This window comes from Phoxinus phoxinus, assembly GCF_949152265.1.
Source record: "Phoxinus phoxinus genome assembly, chromosome: 25".
Classification (NCBI taxonomy): Eukaryota; Metazoa; Chordata; class Actinopteri; order Cypriniformes; family Leuciscidae; genus Phoxinus; species Phoxinus phoxinus.
Genome location: NC_136900.1, coordinates 6,964,340 through 6,990,997, shown reverse-complemented (window position 1 = coordinate 6,990,997; position 26,658 = coordinate 6,964,340). Strand labels below are relative to the sequence as shown.

At 40.4% G+C, this 26,658-nt stretch overlaps 1 protein-coding gene across 3 annotated transcripts in view; it reads left to right on the top strand.

Moving 5' to 3' along the window:
• spg11 (SPG11 vesicle trafficking associated, spatacsin) overlaps positions 1 to 26,658 on the top strand; it is a 116,211-nt gene that overhangs the window by 77,481 nt on the left and 12,072 nt on the right. For all 3 annotated transcript variants that reach the window (XM_079604001.1, XM_079604000.1, XM_079604002.1), the window contains 17 exons: positions 1,455 to 1,663; positions 2,515 to 2,623; positions 2,735 to 2,894; positions 4,328 to 4,588; positions 5,666 to 5,866; positions 6,790 to 6,897; positions 8,284 to 8,452; positions 9,404 to 9,618; positions 10,063 to 10,212; positions 13,770 to 14,307; positions 16,767 to 16,912; positions 20,909 to 21,113; positions 21,637 to 21,774; positions 21,885 to 22,018; positions 22,231 to 22,338; positions 25,100 to 25,268; positions 25,612 to 25,688. In XM_079604001.1, the coding sequence (XP_079460127.1) occupies positions 1,455 to 1,663; positions 2,515 to 2,623; positions 2,735 to 2,894; positions 4,328 to 4,588; positions 5,666 to 5,866; positions 6,790 to 6,897; positions 8,284 to 8,452; positions 9,404 to 9,618; positions 10,063 to 10,212; positions 13,770 to 14,307; positions 16,767 to 16,912; positions 20,909 to 21,113; positions 21,637 to 21,774; positions 21,885 to 22,018; positions 22,231 to 22,338; positions 25,100 to 25,268; positions 25,612 to 25,688 (3,097 nt within the window). The remainder of the gene's footprint in view (positions 1 to 1,454; positions 1,664 to 2,514; positions 2,624 to 2,734; positions 2,895 to 4,327; positions 4,589 to 5,665; positions 5,867 to 6,789; positions 6,898 to 8,283; positions 8,453 to 9,403; positions 9,619 to 10,062; positions 10,213 to 13,769; positions 14,308 to 16,766; positions 16,913 to 20,908; positions 21,114 to 21,636; positions 21,775 to 21,884; positions 22,019 to 22,230; positions 22,339 to 25,099; positions 25,269 to 25,611; positions 25,689 to 26,658) is intronic.

Genomic DNA, 26,658 nt, shown 5'->3' with positions numbered 1-26,658 from the left:
TGCCTATGAGTGAGTTTTTATAGAGTATTTAAAATCTCTATTAAACGAGTGCATTATAATGAGTGCACGAGGCCTGCGGCCTCGTGCCTATAGCCTATGGTTGCTAGGGTGCTGTAACTGGTTGCTATGGTGTGGCTATGAAGATTTTAGGCCATTACTTATTGGCTGCTGGATAATATAAATCCTCTGAGGGAGAGAGAGGGGGAGACATGCAGGGGTGTCAGGCCCTTTGTGTCTGTGTGTGTGAAAAATGACAGTTGGGATTTGAATTTCTGAAAATTCCGCAATGTTAAGTCAATGGGACTTTTTTGGCCGCTTTTTCGTCCGCTGTGCGAACATCGTACACCCGATCGCTTAGAAAAGATATAGCACACCTCTCCTCAATGGGCCGGTCGATTTGACACCTCACTCAGGGGTCTGTGACAAACAGTGCGGGGCGAGTTTCGCGCCAAACTTTGTGTGGAATAATAATAAGAAGAAAAATAAGTATGCAAGATAACACTAATGTTGCTTTGCCTATAGGCAAGCACCATTAATAAGTATGAGCAATAACAATACTGTTGCCTTGCTAAAGCAAGCACCAGTAATAATAAAAAAAATAATAAGTATGAGCAATAACACTAATGTTGCTTTGCCTATAGGCAAGCACCATTAATAAAAAAAATAATAAGTATGAGCAATAACACTAACACTAATGTTGCTTTGCCTATAGGCAAGCACCATTAATAAGTATGGAGGAGAACACTAATGTTGCTTTGCCTATAGGCAAGCACCATTAATAATAGGAAGTTTAAGTACAATATCAGTAAGTTGGCTCTCACAAGCCAACTTAATTAAACCTAAATAATACTTTACAACAAGGTTCCATTAATTAATACACTGACTAATATTAACTAACAGTGGGGCGTTGCTGACATGTTTTACATGTTTGCTAACATGATTTACCACGTAAACGTATTTCTAGCATGATTTAGCATATTGCTAGCATGTTTTAGCATTTTGATAGCGTGATACATCGCTAATATGTTGCTGGCATGTTTTAGAATATTACTAGCATTATCACGTTGTACATAGATACTATGTTGTAGCACATTGCTACCATGATTTAACATGTTGCAAGCATTTTTAGCATTTGTTGCTTGCATGAATTAGCATGTCTTACTAAATTATTTCTAACATGTTTTAGCATATTGCTAGAATGTTTTAACATGTTGTTAATATGCTTTATCACATAGCTATTATGTTACTAGCATGATTTAGCTCATTGCTAACACCATCCTTGTACCTTGCTAGTGTAAATTAGCATGTTGTTAACATGTTTTATCATTTTGTTAGCACATGGCTAGCATGTCAAGCCAACAAAAGCTTAAACAGTGGATCAGTATGTTAATAGCTAAATAGGTATGACTAAATATTTAGAAATAACTCTAATATCGTGATATATCTGTGCTCAGGTTGTCTCTGGCTGCGGATCAAGCGTACTCTCTCGGCCTGTTGAGGTTCAGCAATGCGTGTGTGTCTGCGGCGTGTGTGTGTTTCTGTGAGCTCATGGGAGTGTGTAGTCTCAAACTGAGGGTGGATCTGCAAGCGCTCAACCTCATCCTCAAACTCTGGACTCAGACCCGCGAGGACGGAGCCGTAGCTTCGCTCAGACTGACCCTCGGTGAGTGCGAACACGTCTCTTCCTGCATTCAAACTCAATCACATGTCCTATTTTGAAGCAATGTGTGTATTAGCGGATTTTCACATTTAATTTTAATTATTTTATTATGTGCTTTTGTCACAATTGTTTGTTTGGTTTTATTTTTATTTTATTTAGCTTTTTTTATTTCAGGTTTAGTCATTTTAGTACTTCAACTTAACACGTTTGTAATGGCATACTAACACACACACACATATATATATAAGTGCTAATTCATGTTGCCAATTTACTACAGCGTGTTAGTAACATGCTAGCAACGTGCTAAAGTATACTAACAACATGTTAAAGGATACTAGCAATGTGTTAAAACATGCTAGCAACATGTTCATAATTTGGTAATTTATGTTAGTATTATGTCAAAAATCCTTGCAACATGGTAATTCATGCTAACAATGTGTGTTAAAGCATACTCGCAATGTTAAAACATACTAGCAATGTTAAAACATGTTATTTGGTTAGACATGTTAATGCATGCTAACAACATGTTAAAAATGTTAGCAAAATGATAACTCATACTAGCAATGGACTAAAACATGTTAGTAACATGCTAGTAGTAACATGCTAACATACTAATAGTAATGTTAAAACATGTTATTTGGTAAGACATGTTAATTCATATTAGCAATATGCCAAAAATGCTTGCAACATGGTAATTCATGCTAGAAATGTGCTAAAACATGTTAGCAACATGCTAAAGCATATTAACAAAATGTTAAAACACACTAGCAATGTGCTAAAGTGCGTTAGCATTACATGTGGTGGTTTTAAAGCGATAGCATGCGCTGATTAGCTCCCACTCTCTCTGTGCTCAGAGGAAAAGGCGAGTAAGTTGTGTACGTCTGAGAGAGCGACGGCTCAGGAGCTGCTGGTGGATCTGGAAACTGCAGTCAGAGACGGACTGGAGAAGAGAGGAATCACTCGGTCAGTGTTTTAACATTCACAACACTGCAGATCGGCACCTTTAGGGTTAAACTAATAGTGTTTATTTTTATTAACGTTCTAGTCATTTTTGTACTTATGCCCTTGTGTCAGCTCGTCGTTCGAGGCGGCGCAGGAGTGGGCTCTTCCTGTTCAGTTCTGCCGGCTCCACGCTCTTCCTCTAAGCTCCGCCTTCCCTCAGGCCTGCGCTCGCGACGCACAGTGGCTCCACTTCCTGCTGTTCGTGCAGGTGCACAGTTACCCCCCCCAGCAGGTGTGTCTTTCACACTGTTCTGTCCTGTGATTGGCTGTTTATTTGATCACAGATTTTTGCCTCTTTTTTTTTTTTTTAACCTGTTTGTTGTTTGCTTTGTTTGGTTTTATTTTATTAAAATATGGAAAAAAATATTAAATACATTTTAATAAATAATAATACGTTTATTTTATATAGCGCCTTTCTCAAACCCAAGGTCGCTTTACATAGTAGGAAACCCATCAACAAACAACCAAAACAATACAACAAAGACAAGTTATCTGTATGAAGCTATGAATTTGGTGTGGAGAAATGATCATTGAACAAACAGGTCTTGAGATGTGCTTTAAAGAAGGGAAGAGAAGGACAGTCATGAAGAGGTTGTGGGAGGCGGTTCCAGAGTTTGGGGGCCAGGGCACTGAAGGACCTGCCACCCAGGGTGGAAAGTCTGGAGCGGGGGATAGCCAGGAGATTTTGGTCAGAGGATCTAAGTGAGCGGGAAGGAGTGTAAGGGTCAGGAGGTCGCGGATGTTGTGGGGAGCAAGGTTGTGGAGGGCTTTGAAGGTGAGTAGTAGTACTTTGTATTTGATCCGGGACGGAACTGGTAGCCAGTGGAGAATGTGCGCTGATCGTCTGGTTTGGGTGAGGAGCCTGGCTGCCGAGTTTTTAATATATTGTAGCCTTTGAAGTGATTTAGCAGGGAGACCAAGGAAAAGTGAGTTGCAGTAGTCTGGATGGGACATAATGAAGGAGTTAACCAAAGTCTGTGCATCACTAACAGAGAGGAAGGGTTGAAGGCGAGCAATGTTATGGAGGTGAAAGAAGGCAGTCTTAGTGAGTGATTTGATATGAGGATCAAAGCTAAGGGTGGAGTCAAGCAGAATGCCAAGGTTTTTAACAACAGGGGCAGAGTGGACAGGTGAACCATCAATGTTGATCGTGAGACTGGGAGATTTGGAGAGGATGCTTTTAGGGCCAATCAGCAGAATTTCGGTTTTGTCTGTATTAAGTTTGAGAAAACTGTTTTGCATCCATAATTTTAAGTCAGAGAGGCAGTCAGTGAGGGAGCATGGTGGTGGGTCAGAGGGAGAGGGAGTGGTAAAATAGAGTTGGATGTCATCTGCAAAACAGTGGAAGTTAAGACCGTGGCTGCGTATAATCTGGCCAATAGGGAGGATGTATATGAGAATGAGAAGGGGGCCCAAGTACAGAACCCTGGGGGACACCACGAGTGACAGGGGACTTGGGAGACTGATGTGGACCAAGTGTTACAAACTGCTTTCTGTTGGAGAGGTATGACTGGAACCAATTGGGGGCTGTGCCAGAAACATCATAATATTCAAAATATTGGGAAAATATAAAAATGTCTTGCTTTTGCACTGTAATATTATAATATATATGTATATATAACATCTCTGATAACACAAGCTTATATGTTTTTGGGCTTTGTTCAGGTGAAGTCTCTGGCTGCCGGGTTCAGTCCGGCTCTGCAGTCCCACATTTCCCTGGCGTTCCAAGATCTTCATCCGACAAACTCCCATCAGCCTGCGGACGAGGGCCCAGATCCCCCCCGACACGAGGGCCCGGATCCCCCCCGAGAGCTGTTCCAGGTGCTGCTGCAGAGCCAGGAGAAGCCCCGGCCCTGGAGGATCCTGCTGTCTGAAGCAGTTCATCAGCGCTGTCCTCCTCTGGCCGTGCTCGCCGCCTGTCACCAGGTGTGTGTGTGTGTGTGTGTGTGTGTGTGTGTGTGTGTGTGTGTGTGTGTGTGTGTGTGTGTGTGTGTGTGTGTGTGTGTGTGTGTGTGTGTGTGTGTGTGTGTGTGTGTGTGTGTGTGTGTGTGTGTGTGTGTGTGTGTGTGTGTGTGTGTGTGTGTGTGCAAGACCATACACTCTGACTGATCAACTGCTCCTGAAGCCTGAGTCAAATGTTGTTGTCCTTTTTTGTTTGTTTGTTTTATTTTATTAAAATAATTTAAAGGGGTGGTTGAGTATGATTTCACTTTTCTAACTTTAGTTAGTGTGTAATGTTGCTGTTTGATCATAAACAACATCTGCAAAGTTACAACGCTCAAAGTCCAAAGAAAAGGGAGATATTTGTTTTCAAAGAAATCGTTTTTTAAGGACTACAACAAACGGCTGGTAGGAACTACACGACATTCCTCCCGGGTTAGTGACATCACCAACCCTAAAATTTACATAAACTCCGCCCCCTATGCTAATCAAGACTAGAAGATAACTACACATAAGCTTCATAAATTCATCAACTAACCATTCAGAAATGTCCTGTTGCTTCTACATGTTGTCACTTCTTGAGTCTCTCCATCTTTCTGACTCTGGTTTGAACATAAAAGGCTAAAAGTTTTTGAAATTTTCCGTGTGTGTGTGTGTGTGTGTGTGTGTGTGTGAGGTAATCGGAGCTGCTAAGAACAAGCTCTTGAAGCTCCGCCCCCTGTGCCGGGAGCAGCAGCTCATTACATTTTTAAAGGGACACACACAGAAGCGCAGTGTTTTTGCTCACCCTCAAAAAGGGACAATTTTAACATGCTATATAAAAATATCTGTGGGGTATTTTGAGCTAAAACTTCACACACACACTCTGGGGACATCAGAGACTTTATACATTATACCACCCCTCTAATTGTATTAAATAGTTTTTCCCCTATTTGTTTTTTATTAAACTGAGGAAAAGATAAAAAAATATTTAAATGGGAATAAAATGTTTTTGTCCTTTCTTGTTTGTTTGTGTTATTTTATTAAAATAATTCAAAACAATTTGTGTGATTTGATTGACAGGGCACAGAGCTGCTGCAGTGCCTCTGCGTGTGGATCCTGACGTCTGTCGATGATGATATCACGCAGGAAGCCACCGCCCACATCAACGAGAGCCCCGCCCATCACGTGTGGAACCTGCATGACCTCTCCATCTTGTGGAAGATCCTCCTGTTCCGGAGAAAGATCAGGCCTCTGATTCGTGGCTTCCAGCTGTTTCAGAGGGTAAGAGACGCTCTGATTGGATGAGCCATCGTCTTAAACTGAAGTGCGGAACAGATCCCAGATCATGATGAAGGCATTGCTCAAGTTTCTTTGTCATGCACAATAATTTGAGCAAGATATTTTGGTAACACTTTACAATAAGGTTCATTAGTTAACATGAACTAAGAATTAACAATACTTCTACAGCATTTATTAATCTTAGTTAATATTAATTTCAACATTTATGTGTGTGTGTATGGGTATATGTATGTATATAAATGACATCAGGTCTGATACATATATTTATAAATGTATATTATACATGAAACATGACATCAGCCCTGATATATATATATATATATATATATATATATATATATATATATATATATATATACACACACACTCATATAATACATTTACTAACTTTTTTGCGACTAATCGCAAACAATCGATTTGACAGCACTAAATATTATATTAAATTATATCATATTTTAGGTCACCTTTTTTTGTTTTCCAGGTGGGACATGTTTTTGCATCAATATGTTGTTCAGTATTATTTTAGCAATATTTGCATACTGTTACAGTATTATTAATAGGTAGTTTAATTAGCTTTTATAATATTTATTAATATTTTTAATTGGCTTTTTTATATATTTAGAGTTTTCTTTTTAATGTCAAAGTTATTTTGTAACATGCTTTTATTTTTATCAGTTTTTCTATTTATTTAGCTTTTAATTTGAATTTTATTTTTCAGTATTCTTTGATTAATAGAAACTTGAAAAGAACAGCGTTTATTTGAAATAGAATCTTTTGTAACATTATAAATGTATTTACAGTCACTTTTGATCAATTTAATGCTTTCTCACTGAATAAATGTATTATTTTCTCAAAAAATTTTTTTATATGAAATGTGTTTATATTTATATTTGTGTGTGTGTCAGGAGTCGCCGCTCATCTACATGCTGAACATGTATGAATTCTGCTCCGACTACAAAGACTATCAGCGAGCCAAAGACAAACTGCTGGAGTTCCAGAAGTGTTTGCTCAATGTAATCTCACTCGGGTCTCTTTCTCCTCAACTGCTCGTGTTTCTGCTAGTGTTGTCAAAAGTACCGAGCGGAATCATAAACACCTCTGATTAGTCGTTGTGTTAACATGCTCATCAGATATGTCTGTGATTGGCTACAATCAGTCTGAAAGAAGACCTGTTATTGTAGACAAATATCTCAAAATTGACCAGTGAAAAAAAACCCCGCTGGTTTTGCCTGCCTTGTCTCGCCTTAAATGGGTGGTTGATTATGATTTCACTTCTCTAACTTTAGTTAGTGTGTAATGTTGCTATTTAAACATAAACAACATCTGCAAAGTTACAACGCTCAAAGTTCAAAGCAAACAGATATTTGCTTTTAAAGAAATAGTTTTTTAAGGACTACAACAAACGCTGGTAGGAACTGCACGACATTCTTCCCGGGTTAGTGACATCATCAACCCTAAAATGTACATAAACCCCGCCCCCTATGCTAATCAAGACTAGAAGATAACTACACATAAGCTGCATAAATTCATCAACTAACCATTCAGAAATGTCCTGTTGCTTCTACATGTTGTCACTTCTTCTCGAGTCTCTCCATCTTTCTGACCCTGGTTTTAACATAAAAGGCTAAAAATCTTTGAAATTTTCTGTGTGTGTGTGAGGTAATCAATGATCTGCGCTTCAAAAACATGTTGTAAATATACATCAATGAGGCTCTTCAGCGAGCGCATACACACACGCGAGTGTTTATCAGCGGACCGGTCCTGCTAGTGCTTTCAAACAGACTTTTAATCACTCTTAAAACTAGATCTGATCAAGTGGTGTTCGCCAGATGTCGTGTAGGTCATACAAGTGTGACTCATGCTTTTTTTGCTTAAAGATGAAGACTCACTCTATGCATGTTTTGTAAGATTCCCCTCTCTGTTAAACATATTTACTGGACTGTCCTGGGTTTAATACAATCAGAATGCTCTTTTATGAAGTTATTTCACTTAAGGACTTATTTAGTAAGATTATGCCTGAAAAGGTTTTGTTTTTTATCATATGTTAATAAAAATAAAGATAATATGACTTGTTGTGTTTTATTGTATTTATATGATATTTGTATTTTTGTAAATAATTTTTTGCCGTGAAAATAGCCTTATATGCTGACATGGCATTAAATAAAACAATCAATCAATCAAACACTTCCGTGTGCTCTCAAATGCTCCCGTGCGCTGATCATTGTAGCCAATCACAGACATATCCCGTGAACACAACGGCCAATCAGAGGTGTTTACGATTCTGCTCGGCGCTCAAAGCGGCACATTTTTTAAATTTCAGTACCGACTTGCTACAGAAGTCTGTACTTTTGACAACACCAGTTTCTGCTAACACTGCGTGTGTGTGTGTGTGTGTGTAGTTGCGGAGCAGCAGTGTTGTGTCGAGCTCAGATGTTCTGCCGGTCCAGTGGGTGGAGTCTCAGGCGTCGGTTCTGTTGCTGACGCTCCTGAAGCAGAGCCGGACTCAGTACGAGCTGCGCCGTCTCCTTCAGCTGCTGGTGGACATGGAGCGGCTGCTCAAATCCAACGGTTTACCACTCAAACACACTTACAAGGGTTTATACAATCAAACTTGCAATAATTAAGGGGCCGTTTACACTGGCATGAAAATTTAAGGTTTTGAAAACTGGTTTCAAGGTGCAAGTTTTTGAAAACGCAATTCTGACTTTTTTTCTTGCAATTCTGACATTTTTCCTCACAATTCTGACAATTTTTTCTTGCAATTCTGATTTTTTTTCTCACAATTCTGACTTTTTCTTGCAATTGTAACTTTTTCTCGCTATTGACTTGATTTTATATCTCACAATTTGGAAAAAAAAATCTCAGAATTGAAAGAGAGACACAATTGTAAGGAAAAAATACCTTTTACCTTTATTTTAATTAAAGGTCCCAATTACCTTTATTTTAATGGGCTTTATGCACAGCTGCACTACTTCCTGAACTTTAGTCAGCTCCTTTGTTTCCTGTCTGCCATTATTGGACAAACTGATTAATCCAGGTGTGTCTGATTATTGTTGTTGGTCAGGCACACCTGGATTAATCAGTTTGTCCAATAATGGCAGACAGGAAACAAAGGAGCTGGCTAAAGTTCAGGGAGTACCGGTAGTATAGCTGTGCATAAAGCCTATTCCATGGTGGAAACCAGCTTCCATATTTTTGTTTACCAAGGCTGCAATTGTTGGAGTAAAAATACACTAAAATCAGTAATATTGTGAAATATTATATTACAATTTAAAGCAGCTGTTTTCTATGTGAATATACAGTATGTTAAAATGTAATTTATTCCTGTGATCAAATCTGAATTTTCAGCATCATTACTCCAGTCTTCAGTGTCACATGATCCTTCAGAAATCAGTATAATATGATGATTCTAATAAAATGTTCTGTATTTTTGCTCAAATAAATGCAGCTTTGGTGAGCAGAAGAGACTCTTTCACACACATTAAAGAAGTTTGAGTGTTGATGTCCTCTCATTAACAGGTCTGGACTTTAAGAAGCTCAGTCAGTTGAGTCAGGTGCTGTCGGACACTCCCGTGCCGTTGTCTGCGTGTCTCCTGGAGGATTATTCCAGCGCTGGTCTTCAGAGAGAGAGCAGGAGGATGATGGACGAGCTCCAGGAGCTCGGGCTCTTCACACAGGCTCGCCGGGTTGCACAGTTAGCCGAGCTGCCCATCGACTGCCTGATCATAAACGAGGTGAGGAGATCATCTTTAACCCGTGTTTCTGGAGATATGAGGAAGTCTGTGAGCAGATCATGATTAAATTCATGTTATACACATTTTATAACGATAAAGCTGGTAATAAAATGCTTACCTTTTTAACTCTCCTATGATTGTGCAAATAAACTACATTTCCCATAATTCTCTGCACGAGACGAAAATAATGAAATACACAGATAAAACGTCAATCAAATGCATAATATGCATCATTTGCTTTTCATTTTGCAGCATCAGCACTAAAAATCTCTTAATTTTTATAATTATATGTAGGGCTGCATGATAAATTGTGATATCACGATGTGGATTAATTGTAGCAAAGTTTTTTTTTTTTTTTTATTGATCTGAATAAATTTTTTCATTGATCTGATGATCTGCTGTTTGGCCTGATTGTGAAGCATCTCTCCTCTGTAACTCCTGAAGCTGCGGCGAGATCTGAGTGCTTATAAACTCAAGCGTCAGTGGGAACGTCAGGAGACCCGGATGGGCTTCTGGAGACGATGTCATCAGCAGATCCTGACGGATCGTGTCCAATCAGAGGCCGCCTGTCAGTTCTTTCTGTCTCAGGCTGAGGTGAGCCTTTACATGCATCACAGCTCACTCTGTTATTGGACAGTTTATTGCTCTTTTCCAGTTCATATTGACCGTCCACCTTAAGACCAATACTAAAGTGTTCCTAACTCTATATTATACGTAGGGGATAATGTAGAGCGAGGCGGTTGTTATAGCGAATGCAGCCCCGACAGGCTGATCGGGACCCCGACGCGAAGCGGAGCCTGAAGGGGTTGTATTCGCTATAACAACCGCCTCGCTCTACATTATCCCGCTTATTACATGGCTACCTACCAAATAAATCAATAATTTGACACAAAATATTGATTTAAAAAGGAGTTTATTAAATTAAAAACTATTGCATTGCTTCCGTTAAAGAACACCGTGTCCATGGCAACGCTCTGTTTTTCATAGCAACGGTGTGTTATACTTAGAAGAAATAACAGACTGCATTCTACATTAGAATTCAACCAAGCCATGTAATAATATATTATATTATATTGTATTGTATTATATTCTATAGTATTATATTATTTTGCGTTAGGTTACGTTAGATTAGGTTAGGTTACGTTAGATTAGGTTAGGTTACGTTAGGTCACGTTAGGTTAGGTTACGCTAGGTGAGGTTGGGTTGGGTTGGGTTACGCTAGGTTAGGTTACGCTAGGTTAGGTTATGTTAGATTAGGTTAGGTTACGTTAGGTCACGTTAGGTTGGGTTACGTTTGGTTACGCTAGGTTAGGTTACGTTAGGTTGGGTTGGGTTACGATAGGTTAGGTTACGTTAGGCTAGGTTACGTTAGGCTAGGTTACGTTGGGTTAGGTTACATTAGGATAGGTTAGGTTACGTTAGGTTATGTTAGGTTGGGTTACGTTAGGTTATATTAGGTTAAGTTAGGTTAGGATAGGATAGGTTAAGTTACGTTAGGTTGGGTTATGTTAGGTTTGGTTGGGTTACGTTAGGTTACAGTGTTTCCTCTAGGATTTTTTCCAGCTGTGGTGGCAGGCTCATTTCCCCAGGGGGAGAGGGCGTCGCCCATGAGTGATATTCCCATGGGCCACGCCCCCTTGCCCCAGGTGTTTAAACCTCCCCTAAGTTATAATTAGGGCTGGGTACACAAATCCTATATTTGTAAAAAAGAACAGTGAACAAGTTTACAAGTGGTTAATTAATCAAAAGAAATTAAGAGCTGCAAACCTGTATATTAAACTATTTTTATTTTAGGTACACTTGGGTACATTAAAACAGAACCGAACTCTATATTTCAAAAGCATACAATGAATAGACGGGATTTTGATGCAAGATGAAAAATCGATTATAGAAAAAGTCAGAACAGTCTCATGCCTTGATCAAACAGGATCAGGTTATTTTATGTTAAGATAAAACTAACATAAAATCTCACAGCATTATCTGTAACATGGAGGCTGCAAACCTATGATGTGCAAACTAATACTGGCTTTTGGGTGATAGATAAATAAATATGGAAAAAAAATCAATTCGTAACCTTTGAGAATCGATTTTGAATAGACCACATTTAAAAAAAAACGATTAATCGAAGAAGAAAAAAATGTTTTTGCCCAGGCCTAATTGTAATATGAAAGGCTCCAATTTAGAGCGGCAAAGCGATTATGCGCATCCCGTGCGCCGAATGATGCACTTGAAGCAACGCAAAGTCACAGCGTGCAGCGCTACCATAGACTGTAAAAAAATAGGGGAGCGCTACATTGAAAAGTTCAAAGCACAAAGCGAAGAGATATTTGATGCTTAGTGTATTATATCTAATCTATCCAACAGTTTGAGCAGTTTTAAATTTCAGTTACAGTGCGCATGAAGAACAATTCATAGTGCTCTCTACTCCAGTGCTGTAATTAGAGCTGAAGATCTTTGCCCGAACCCGACGGGACCCGACAGGACCCGACGGGTTCGGTCGGGTTCGGTCTTAATTTCAATAATTTTAGACGGGTTCGGGCCGGGCTCGGGTTTGCGCGGTAAATGAGCGGTCAGGTGATGCGTTTCGATTAAAGGGCGAATGTGGAGAATTCGCCGCGCTAAAGCCATCTACTGTGGATTCAATAATTTTCCTCCACAAAAACATGTAGCCTAATCTTGGTGAGTAATGTTTTTTTAAATTATAACTGAATATTAATTGAGTCTTAAATGCATAATGTAGACAGAGTATATAGGCTAATGCTGGCATTATTCTTTTATTAAATTTCAGCTGCTGTTCACTGCCGCGTTGAGGCCGGATTGTGGAGAGAAGTGGTGAAGCTAATCCCACGGAGCTTGTCTTTATCTTAATTTCGTTATTGCCAAATATTTATCTTAATTTCGTTATTGCCAAATATTTATCTTAATTTCGTTATTGCCAAATACTCATCTTAATTTATAATTTATCTTAATTTAATTTGTTAAGAAAGACTCCTTTTTTTAGAGCGTTGGCCTATTTATATTCGAGAGGCGGCAGCAAGCACGTCGTTTTTGTTTGATCCTTGTATAATCTAAATTGTATGTGACTTTTTGTTTTATTTCGTTATTGCCTAATACCTATCTTAGTTAAGCATTTTTCTTGATTTAATTTAAGTAGGCTAAGACAAATGTTTTATTTAAGTGCAAACAGGCCTACGTTAGGATAGGTTACGTTAGGTTTGGTTAGGTTAGGTTATGTTAGGTCACGTTACGTGAGGTTAGGATAGGTTAGGTTATGTTACGTTACGTTAAGATAGGTTACGTTAGGTCACGTTACGTTATGTTAGGATAGGTCACGTTAGGTTATGTTAGGTTACGATAGGTTAGGTTATGTTAGGTCACGTTACGTGAGGTTAGGATAGGTCACGTTAGGTTAGGTTAGGTTACGATAGGTAACCTAACCTAAACCCAAATTTAAACCCAAATTTAAAAACTATTGCATTGCTTCTGTTAAAGAACACTGTGTCCATGGCAACGCTCTGTTTTTCATAGCAACGGTTTGTTATACTTATAACAATAACAGATAAATAACAGACTGCATTCTACATTAGAATTCAACCAAGCCATGTAATAATATATTATATTGTATTGTATTATATTATATTACGTTAGGTTAGGTAAGGTTAGGTTACGTTAGATTAGATTAGGTTAGGTTAGGTTAGGATGGGTTGGGTTACGCTAGGTTACGTTACGTTGGGTTAGGTTACGCTAGGTTAGGTTACGTTAGGTTAGGATACGTTAGGTTAGGATACGTTGGGTTAGGATACGTTAGGTTACGTTAGGACACGTTAGGTTACGTGATATTTTGTTATACATTATTGTATTATAATTAATATTATTGCAAGTCACTTTTTTGTTTTTGCAGGGATCCATGTGTTCAGTGATATAGTTTATATACTATTATTTATTCATATTTTTATAAATTTAAATAAATACAATACAGAGTTCCTTCTGGCGGTGCGAATGCAACCAGGAAAACGTTCCTAAGGGAACCATTACTTCTCAGGGAACCACCTTGGTGGCTAGTTCCTATAACTATCCAGTGCGAAACCCCCTTATATTTCCAGTGCCGAATCTTGTAGTTTCTCTCATGATTCTGTGTTTGTCCCGTTCAGGAGCCGATCCGGTGTGATTCTGAGCTGGTCCAGCTTGAGGAGCGCTGTCTCCTGCTGGGTCTGGCGGGTCACTGGTTGTCCCGCTGTGACGTTCCTCCACCAGTCCTGCGTCTCGGCCAGCTCGAGAAGCGTCAGTGGGAGTGTCGGATTCAGCGACTGGTTATCCTCACGGCTCTGGAGCGCCAGAGTTTGTTCGCTCCCTCGGCTCTCTCCGAAGACTCCTTCGAAAACCTCCTCAAAGAGTTCTCCTTCTCCAGAATGTGGGCTCTGAGCGACCCGGTGCACTTGAGCCTGGACGGGCTCCCAGAGTCGGATGACGAATGCGTGTTGTCGGAGGACGAGCGTAAGGCGCTGGACGCTCTGATCGCTCAGATGCTGAACGAGGGCAGCGTGAACGAGGCTAGTCGCGTGTGTCGCTACTTCGGCTTGTTTCACAGAGACCTGTGGCTCGTTCTAAGGTGTCGGGGTTTAGCGTCCGGCGAGATGATGCCTGAACTGCACAGTCCTGATGGAGAAACTAGACGGAGTTTACCATCATGTGAGTCATTTTCAGCTGTTTGTACATTTAGTCATTTAGTAGACGCCTTTGTCTAAACCAGACAAGGGAGGATTAAATCAAAAGGAAAAGATAATATAATTTGCTTTAGCATGTTTAGATGTCACATGCACATTCCCAACACAAAAATTAGGGATGCATCGATATAAAAATTTTGCCCGATAATATTTATATTTCAAACCCGATAACCGATATATTGGCCGATAAATCTAAATGTATATAATTTTTGAGATCCATCTGAAGTGTCTCAGCTGTAAGAAATAATACAATATTTATCGGCTTTAAGATATCGGCAATGAACATATATCAATCGATACTGATATGGTGGCCGATATATCCTGTACCGATATACCCTAAAAAAAATGCTTTGTTAGCCAAAATAAAAGGCTGTAAACGTACACTACTTTTAAAATGTTTGGAATTATTATGATTTTTTTTATGTTTTTGAAGTCTCTTATGCTCACCAAGGCTGCATTTATTTGATCAAAAATACAGTAAAAACAGTTAAAATAGTAAAATATTATTACAATTTAAAATAAGAGTTTTCTATGTGAATATATAGCAGGGTTGCCAACTCTCACGCATCTGGCGTGACACTCACGCTTTCAGCATCAATCTCACGCTCTCACGCACACGCAAGAAATGTCACGCCAAAATCCATTTTTCTCCCCTCTCAATCCGTTAATTTTCTGTTGAACTAATTACTGTTTCCTCCGTTACAACGCTGTTACCGTTACTGACAATGAAATGCGCGATTACTAGAATTGAGGTTTTCATCCGATCGGGCTCTCTCTCCGTCATACTAGCCGCAAAGTTCTTTTCTCTGGTGTGTGTGTGTTTATGAGGCGCCGGACTGGACAAAAGCGAAGAGAACGTCGACAGCGTGAGTGAGATCGAGTGTGTCAGAGGTGTAATATAGTTTGTTTATAAATTAAATATACATTTCAACATTAGGATGATCTCTGTAGCCTATTGGTATAATCTGCAGTGTTTCAATTAAAATAACCTGAAGGGAACGTTCAAAGAAAACATCTTTGTTTGACCGGTTGTGAACACGTGCAGCAACACGACTAGAATTTGGCTTAAATAATCTCTAATGATGACGTTCTCTGTGGGTTATATAAAAATAAAACCCCAAAATATTATATTTTATTATTATTATTTATGTTGGTACATTGTTCAGTATTATATTGAGAGCACTTTTTGTTAGTGTATACAATGTTTTATAATAATAATTAGTTCTATTTAGTGCCTGTCCATTGCATTAATTTAACATATTTATTATTGGGGGTATTTCTTTCTTTTTTTGTAAGTAACAAGAGTAACTTTGTAATAGTTACTTTCGCTGGTAATTAGTTACTTTTGTAATCATGTAACTTAAATACTGACTAAGTTACTTTTTGTGAGAAGTAACTATAACTAATTTCTTTTTTAAAGTAACTTACCCAACATTGCTCAAATGCGGATGCTGAGCGAACCTTTTCAGTTATTGGCCTTAACAAGACTGACACCAGGAACAGACTTGGCACTTTATGGCACTTTTTTTTATAGTGCAATCAATAAATGAATTGTAAATTTTTAAAAAGAGTTTCCATTCTATTAGGTTATTTTTTTTATTGTATAAATCAGGGTTTATATTCAGTAAACAAGTACTGACATTTTTAAAGTTAGATTTAGGGTTACCAAAAAAATTCTCTGCGCGTGCTCTCACTCCAGCCAAAGTCCCAAAGTTGGCAACCCTGAGTAAAGTGTCATTTATTCCTGTGAGCAAAGCTGAATTTTCAGCATCATTACTCCAGTCTTCACATACTGAAATTTATCTGTACACTAATGAAAAACTAATTTGATTAGTAAATCATTCTATTATATTAAAAAGCAAACATTTCCCCCAGTAATGTTATGTATTTTTGTTTATTGTATTGCATCGTTAGCTTAGCCACATGCTAATGTCTAACTATTTTAATCACATTTCACTCAGTAATTTCATGTATTTTATGTATTTTTATGCTTATTAGAGTATTGAGTCATTAGCTTAGCAAAATGCTAATGGTTAACGATTATTTATATCACATTTTTTATTCAATACTGAAAAGAATCTATTGGAAATTGTTCCCTAATATCACAAAGCAAACATTTCACTCAGTAATTATTTGTTTTCATGTACAGTATTTGTATGCTTATTAGAGTATTGAGTTGTTAGCTTAGCAAAATGCTAATGGATAACTATTATTTGTATCACATTTTTTTATTCAATACTGAAAATAATCTATGGAAAATTGTTCAATAATATTCCAAAGCAAACATATCACTCAGTAATTTTTTGTTTTCATGTATTTTTATGCTTATTAGAGTATTGAGTCGTACTCTATAGGAATGAACTGTGTGTCTGAAGTTTAATTTCTCTCTGTGCCTCTGTAATCAACGGTCTCCTCTGTCTGAAGCGCCCAGCATGAACAGTCTGTCGTCGTTTGTGGTGGTGCTGTCACCCGACGATCCGATTCTGGTTCAGCTCAAACAACTAGTGGATCAGTGCTGCAACGGCAAGAGTTACTGCAAACAAGTGCTGAGCCTCTACGAGCTCTCGAAGGTGAGACCGAAACACACGTTAATCTGTCAAACACAATACTCTGCTGATCAGAAAATGTCTAATAAGGGGAGAACTGCCATTCCCAGTAAACTTCCGGCTTCTGAACTGGTTGCAGTTCCACTCTGGCTCCACATGAGGGCGCTCACAGGACGAGTGCAGAATGAATGGAGGTCTATGGAGCTATACCCCTCAAAATACACTTTTCTTAGGATATCATTTTTTGTCTAGTAATTTGAATGTTGTATTCGAAAGGAGATGCAAAGAAATTACACATTGCTGGGTGTTAGATTATTTAGAGTCACTTATTTGCTTTAAAAGTATTTTAAAATGTTAATGACGTCATACACATCGTACGGCCAGAGATGCTGCTTTACGGCAATCCTTCAGTCACTTTGGTGCTTTCGCGCTCTGCACTTACTTTTCTCTCGAGGCATCGACAACACAGCGGACACAGGTAAACACACAACACAGCGGACACAGGTAAACACACAACACAGCGGACACAGGTAAACACACAACACAGCGGACACAGGTAAACACACAACACAGCGGACACAGGTAAACACACAACACAGCGGAAACAGGTAAACACAACGCAGCGGACACAGGTAAACACACAACACAGCGGACACAGGTAAACACAACACAGCTGACACAGGTAAACACACAACACAGCGGACACAGGTAAACACACAACACAGCGGACACAGGTAAACACACAACACAGCGGACACAGGTAAACACACAACACAGCGGACACAGGTAAACACACAACACAGCGGACACAGGTAAACACACAACACAGCGGACACAGGTAAACACACAACACAGCGGACACAGGTAAACACACAACACAGCGGACACAGGTAAACACACAACACAGCGGACACAGGTAAACACACAACACAGCGGACACAGGTAAACACACAACACAGCTGACGCAGGTAAACACACAACACAGCTGACACAGGTAAACACACAACACATCGGACACAGGTAAACGCACAACACAGCGGACACAGGTAAACGCACAACACAGCGGACATAGGTAAACACAACACAGCGGACACAGGTAAACACACAACACAGCGGACACAGGTAAACGCAACACAGCGGACACAGGTAAACACACAACACAGAGGACACAGGTAAACACACAACACAGAGGACACAGGTAAACACACAACACAGCTGACACAGGTAAACACACAACACAGAGGACACAGGTAAACACACAACACAGAGGACACAGGTAAACACACAACACGGCTGACACGGGTAAACACACAACACGGCTGACATGGGTAAACACACAACACAGCGGACACAGGTAAACGCACAACACAGCGGACACAGGTAAACGCACAACACAGCGGACACAGGTAAACGCACAACACAGCGGACATAGGTAAACACAACACAGCGGACACAGGTAAACACACAACACAGCGGACACAGGTAAACGCAACACAGCGGACACAGGTAAACACACAACACAGCTGACACAGGTAAACACACAACACAGAGGACACAGGTAAACACACAACACGGCTGACACGGGTAAACACACAACACAGCGGACACAGGTAAACGCAACACAGCGGACACAGGTAAACACACAACACAGCTGACACAGGTAAACACACAACACAGAGGACACAGGTAAACACACAACACAGAGGACACAGGTAAACACACAACACGGCTGACACGGGTAAACACACAACACAGCGGACACAGGTAAACACACAACACATCGGACACAGGTAAACGCACAACACAGCGGACACAGGTAAACGCACAACACAGCGGACACAGGTAAACGCACAACACAGCGGACATAGGTAAACACAACACAGCGGACACAGGTAAACACACAACACAACGGACGCAGGTAAACACACAACACAGCTGACGCAGGTAAACACACAACACAGCTGACACAGGTAAACACACAACACAACTGACACAGGTAAACACACAACACAGCGGACACAGGTAAACGCAACACAGCGGACACAGGTAAACACACAACACAGAGGACACAGGTAAACACAAAACACAGCTGACACAGGTAAACACACAACACAGAGGACACAGGTAAACACACAACACAGAGGACACAGGTAAACACACAACACGGCTGACACGGGTAAACACACAACACAGCGGACACAGGTAAACACAACACAGCGGACACAGGTAAACACAACACAGCGGACACAGGTAAACACACAACACAGCTGACACAGGTAAACACACAACACAGCTGACACAGGTAAACACACAACACAGAGGACACAGGTAAACACACAACACAGAGGACACAGGTAAACACACAACACGGCTGACACGGGTAAACACAACACAGCGGACACAGGTAAACACACAACACAGAGGACACAGGTAAACACACAACACAGCTGACACAGGTAAACACACAACACAGAGGACACAGGTAAACACACAACACAGAGGACACAGGTAAACACACAACACGGCTGACACGGGTAAACACACAACACGGCTGACACGGGTAAACACACAACACAGCGGACACAGGTAAACGCAACACAGCGGACACAGGTAAACACACAACACAGAGGACACAGGTAAACACACAACACAGCTGACACAGGTAAACACACAACACAGAGGACACAGGTAAACACACAACACAGAGGACACAGGTAAACACACAACACGGCTGACACGGGTAAACACACAACACAGCGGACACAGGTAAACACACAACACAGCGGACACAGGTAAACACACAACACAGCGGACACAGGTAAACACACAACACGTCGGACACAGGTAAACGCACAACACAGCGGACACAGGTAAACGCACAACACAGCGGACACAGGTAAACACACAACACAGCGGACACAGGTAAACGCAACACAGCGGACACAGGTAAACACACAACACAGAGGACACAGGTAAACACACAACACAGAGGACACAGGTAAACACACAACACAGCTGACACAGGTAAACACACAACACAGCGGACACAGGTAAACACGCAACACAGGCCATGATGCCATCAAGCGGTATTTCTGGTCGTAATCAGTCCTTCACTGACCAATCAGCATTCATTAACAGAATGCTAGCGTGTTATTGGGCAACAACAACTCAACCTGTAAGAAATCGAAAGGACATAAGTACTCACTCGTTCATTCAACTTTCGACCTATAACCCATGTTGAACTTGCAAAACCTACAATCAAATCTGAGATTTCTCAACAGCAATCGGGTGAAAGAGACAAATTTAGCCGTCTAGCTCCATAGACTCCCATTAATTTTGCACTCATGGCGATCGCCCCCAGTGGAACTACAACCAAAATTTGGTACAATAGGACTTAACAGGGAGTAGCCAGGCTCTCCGTAGACGGGCTCTGGTAATACAGTAAAAATTCTGAAATATTTTTACAATGTAAAATAGCTGTTTTCTATGTGAATATAATCTTTTCCTGTGATAAAAGCTGAATTTTCAGCATCATTACTCCAGTCTTCAGTGTCAAATGATCCTTCGGAAATCATTCTAATATGATGATTTGATGATCAAGGAATATTTATGATTATTAACAATAAAACAGTTCATATTTGTGTGGAAACCTTGCAAGATTTTTTTTTTTTTTTCAATAGAAAGTTTAAAAGAACAGCATTTATTTGAAATAGAAATCATATTAGAATGATTTCTGAAGGATCATGTGACACTGAAGACTGGAGTAATGATGCTGAAAATTCAGCTTTGATCACAGGAATAAATTATATATTAAAATATATTTACATTATAATAATATTTCAGAATTTTTACTGTATTTTTGATCAAATTCAGCCTTGGTTTATCTCTTTCACACATTATTCCCATATGTTCCCATCTGTATCATGCTGTGTGTGTGTGCGTGTGCGTGTGTGTGTGCGTGTGTGTGTGCGTGTGCGTGTGTGTGTGTGTGTGCGTGTGCGTGTGTGTGTGTGTGTGCAGGAGCTGCAGTGCTCGTTCGCTGAGATCTCGTCTGAGGAGCCCGAGGCGGTTCTAAAGAAGGTTCTGCTGTCACATCAGTCGGATCGCTATAAGAAAGCGCAGGCGTTCATCAGCGTCCAGGGCCTGGAGCCCGACACCGTGGCCCGGCTCGTCTCGTCCGCGGTGCTGGAGGGGCTCCTCGCGTCGGCTCAGGACGGAGAACCCGGTGAGACCTCACATACATCATCTTATGTATCGCAGTCATGTGATCGTGTAATCGCTAGGGTTGGGTGCGATCTCCGTACTTTTAATGGCACAGACCAAATTAGAGCGGTATTACTGAGTACCTATTCATATTACATCAGTCGGTGCCAAATTTTTGTCCCTGAGAACGCATTTGTGAGCAAGAGTGGGAGTAATACGAATCCTGCATGTTCTGTGTGAATGAGTGGTTCATTCATACCACTCCGTGGTTGCACACACACTCACTCACTCACTCACTCACTCACACACACACACACACACACACACACACACACACACACACACACACACTGAAGCACTATATGAGAACATGAATGCATTTCCAGAGCCGCTCAGAGAAGCTTATCAGCATTCTACAGTTTCATTTAATAAAAAGAGTGTGTGCTCAGGACAGCGGCTGATGTTCAGCCCAATCAGATCCCGCTTCTGAGTGTGTATCGCAGTCATGTGATGGTGTAATCGTTGTGATGTGTGTGTGTGTTCAGGACAGCGGCTGATGTTCGGCCCGGCTGACGGAAAGGAGGCGTTCCTGCAACTGGCTAAACTGTGTGGAGATCCAAACCTGGTGGGCATCAAACTCCTGGACAGCATCCCGACGGTCCCGCTGTCCGAGCTCAGCGTCAGTGAGTTACCCACAATGCTCTAGTGCTGGCCACTGCTACCCACAATGCTCTAGTGCCATCTCTCTCTCTCTCTCTCTCTCTCTCTCTCTCTCTTTCTCTCTCTCTCGTAGCTGTGGAGATGTTGATCTTGGCTCACGACTGCTTCAGTGTGACCTGTAACATGGAGGGCATCGTGAGGGTCCTTCAGGCAGCGCGTCACCTGAGTCACACACACCTGGCTCACGGCGAAGGCTACGGGCTCCTGGTGAGTCTCACACACACACACACACACACACACACACACACACACACACACACACACACAGTGACACACCTGAGTCACACACACCTGGCTCACGGTGAAGGCTACGGGCTCCTGGTGAGTTCATCATCATCATCATTAACCCGTGTGTGTGTGTGTGTGTGTGTGTGTGTGTGTGTGTGTGTGTGTGTGTGTGTGTGTGTGTGTGTCAATAGGTGCGTCTCCTCACAGGCATCGGCAGGTACAATGACATGACGTACATCTTTGATTTGCTGCATCAGAACCATCGCTTCGAGATGCTCCTGAGGAAGAAAGTGGAGTCGGTGAGTGTTATACAGTATACACACTTCTTATACTCTATACTCTATAGCAGCCTTTCTCAAACTTTTTTCAGTCAGGGCACCTTTCAAAAGTGCATAAAATCTCAAGGCACCCCAATGTAAAATATAATTTAAAACACTGCATAACCCAAATATAAATGCAAAAGTCCTGTTTATTTAGACAGGACAGTAATGAACAGAGCATAAAACAATAATAATAACTTTATAGCACCTTTAAAAACACAGGTTTGCAAAGTAATTCACAAAAGAATTAATCAGAGACATAAATGCCATAAAACCGTAAGAGGTGGACCGCCCAATACAAGAACCCAACAACAAATCCAGACCAGGAGAACTAAAATGAAGTGCAGGATGCAGTTAAAATAAAATAAAATAAAAAGGGGAAGACATGACAAAAATAAATAAAATCAGATACAATACGATAAGAAAAAGATGCATGTTAAAAAATGCACCAGAGATAAGCAGGAATGTTTTTCCATATAGTACTTGTTTTCATCCGTGCCATATGCGCATGCACACACACCCACATACACATACACCCAAACCCACACACACAAACAATAATCCACATGCACAAGCCGGGGGTATTATCCCTATTATTAGGGATATTAATAGTATTAATTATTAATATAATTATTATTATAGGTATATCTGACTATACCTACATCCAAAAAAAGAAAATTGGGGAATGATATTGCATGTGCTTCATGAGGCACACGCGCGCGGTCTCTTGCTCTCTCTCCCTCTCTGCCGTGCACGCGCTACGCGGTTTGGAGCACAGTCTCTGTCTCGCGGGCGCGCTCGCTCTAGATTCCGGGAGATTTTAACTAATTCGCGGGCATCAGTGAGCCACTATCAATATGCGGGAGACTCCCGGGAGACTTGGGATGTCTGCATTTCTATACTGAAATGGTGGGAGCGGTGGCGCTGTCCTATAACGTTAGTTGTCACCCTGACATAACAGTGCGTAGAATTTGCCTATATTGTAAATGACTTGTTATTTTATTCGAGCTTTCTATCTATTTGCTAAAATATAAAGTGAAATAGGCATTCATTAGTAGTAGGGTAAATAACAGCATGTTGAAATGATGTGCCAAAATGCGTTTTCTATTAGGCTACAATGAAAATATTGTACAGTAGCCTATCAGATAAGGTCAGGTTTGCCGAAGTGCGTTTAATTTAGGCTATTTGTTTATTTGTGTCCCTGTGCGCCGATCGGAGACGGAGTTCACTGCTGATATTCTGAGGTAAGAGCTTTCTTGTCTCGCAGCTGTCATCAGCAGTGCTTTCCATCGCCCAATCAGCGGATGGCGGGCGGGTGCGGTTTTGAAAATTGGTCAAAAACGCTGGTGCTGACAGATGAGTTTTGTGATGCAAAACTTTGCTAAACTTTGCAGATGAAATAGTAGCCCATTCGCGTATCTCTAGGGCGCGGGCTCCCTAGGGGGCTAGAGCGACCCCGTGGGGACGTCATGACAGTTACTGATGTGAGACGGATTTTTATGGTTAAATTTATATATATATATTTATCTAAAATGAATTTACAATTTTATTAATCCGTTCATAGAAAACAGAGTTATAGCTTTAGCTATTTATTTATTTATTTGGCTTTTAAAATCCTCCCTCCTCGCAAGAATCGCGGTTTGTATCGAATCGTGGGTCAGAAATCGGGATACGAACCGAATCGTGGGTTTGCTGTATCGTTACAGCCCTAACAAAAAAACAAAATACTTTTGAAAAACAAACAGAACTATACTCCATTGTGGAGATAATTCGAGCATGTTAAAAATTCTTCTGAGGTAACCGAGGCTTACTGTCTGTCTGTGCTGTAAACCACAAATAATATATTGCCTATTCCGCATGACCCGCATCTCAAGCGCAGGAATAACGCTTGCCACAAAGTGAACGCGCCTATATAGAGAAATGCACACTTCCTACGAATTAGCCTAAGCAGCCATTTCTTTATGTTTTGAATTAACGTTAAATCAAGTAAAGGTATTTCAAGCTTTCTATGTAAGTTTCGATTCGTTTATGAGGTGAGTTCCAGTTCACGCGCGCGTCGGTGCCACACACACACACACACACACAAGCAAACACCGCGCGCTTTGCTCACTTGCTCTGGTGTTTGCTTGTGTGTGTGCTCGCGCGCGCGCGCGTGTGCGTGTGGGGGAGAGGTGCGATTTTTGAATAATAATCAAATGATACCCAGCGATCTTCGAATATTATTTTTGCTTGAAATTCCCATACCTAATATGTAAAAGACCCCGTCACAGCCCTAGGATCTATTCTGGAAGAGAAAGATAAGTCTGGGAAGGGGTGTGTCGCGATTTCGGTTTAATATCGTAAATCGTTACAGCCCTAGTTCATATGTTTAAAAAGAAGAAGAATGTATTTATGTAAATTAAAATATATTTATATGAAAACATTTTTTTTTGTTTTTATATAAATATGAAAACAAAAAGTCAGGGACACAGTCAGGGTGCACTGTGTGCACAGGGTGCACCCCAGTGTGCCGCGGCACCCACTTTGAGAAAGGCTGCTCTATAGTCTTCTATACTCTATAGTCTACTATAGTCTATACTCAATAATCTATACTCTATAGTCTAAACTCTATAATCTATAATCTATACTCTATACTCTATAGTCTATACTCTATAGTCTATACTCTATTGTTTGTTTATTTATTGTTTGTTGTGTGTGTGTGTGTGTGTGTGTGTGTGTGTGTGTGTGTGTGTGTGTCCAGAACGTGCGCCTGAAGACGGCTCTGCTGGAATACATCAAGCGCTGTTTGCCCGGCGACAGTGAGAAACACAACATGGTGGCTCTGTGCTTCAGCATGTGTCGAGAGATCGGGGAAAACCACGAGGCGGCCGCGCGAACACAACTCAAGATCATCGAGTCACAGCCCTGGGGTCAGAGACTAACACATGCAGAGAAACACTACAAACACAAGTGATAATGTTTGTGGGTTACACTTTATTTAAATGTGTCATTGTTACAGTGTAATTATACATTTAAGTACTGAGTAATATTAAGCAACTACATGTACTTACTTACTATAGGGTTAGGGTATGACTAGGGTTTGGTTGAGGGTTATTTGCATGTAATTATGCATTATTTACTATTATTACTATGGGAAGTATGTAACAAGGACACTGTAAAATAAAGTGTTACCTGGTTGTGTTTATTGCTAATTTTCATGTTACGATGATCCTTTGGTGTGTGTGTGGTGTGTGTGTGCGTGTGTGTATGCAGTGATCACTGTGGATCTGAAGAACGCTCTGCTGAAGGTCCTGACGCTCCTGAAAGACGCTGCTGAGAGTTACTCAAAGGTGCTTTACTTTAACCCTCTGCTGCTCTTCGTGTCCGTCAAAAATGACAAAAACTATTTTTATTTCAATGAAATGTACTATATTACGATAATCGTTAATGGTTCTTATTTCATATTTAGTATTTTTAAGGGATTTTATGGTACTACATTATATTTGCGCTGTATTTATAATCCATTTATTCACTTTTTGAGCATAGACGTGAAAATTAAATGTCCAACTTAAACTGTGGGAAACCTTGAAGGCTTTAGAGTGACAAACTGAAGCTTGATCTCTTTTCAAAGTCGACACTTGACGGATTATTGCCGAAGTGAAAAAAAAAGTTTTAAAAAGTGAACTTAAAAAAAGTTACAGAATGTTACGTTTATTTTTATGAAAAATGTGCAAAAATAATATGTATTTTCCGACTATAAGTCACTCCAGAGTATAAGTCGCATCAGTCAAAAAATGCGTCATGAAGAGGAAAAAACATATATAAGTTGCACTGGACTATAAGTCGCATTTATTTAGAAATTTATTTCACAAAGTCCAAGACCAAGAACAGACATTTAATCTGGAAAGGTTATTCAACTACACAACAGCACACAGAACAACAGGCTGAATAGGAGTACGGTGTGTTAACGTAACACATTAACAGTTATTCAGCAACACAATAGCATAAAGAACATATACCGGAGGCTGAATAGGCTAAACTAACATAAGCCAGCGAGTCCAACAAGTTACCGGTCAGCAAGTTCACCAAGCTCCCGATCTCACTCCACAACAAACAATCATTCTAAAACTGTGAGAAAATCAAAGCAATCTAAATCTAACCAAGTTTTGTTCTAAATTTGAGGTTGATATCTCAATAAATGAGCTTTAAGTGAGAGTGTTTGGCTACAGTACCGAACACTTCCACTAGAGGAAATTACTCTCCCATTAATTTTTCTTTAATGTGTGTGTGTGTGTGTGCGTGCGTGCGTGTGTGTGTGTG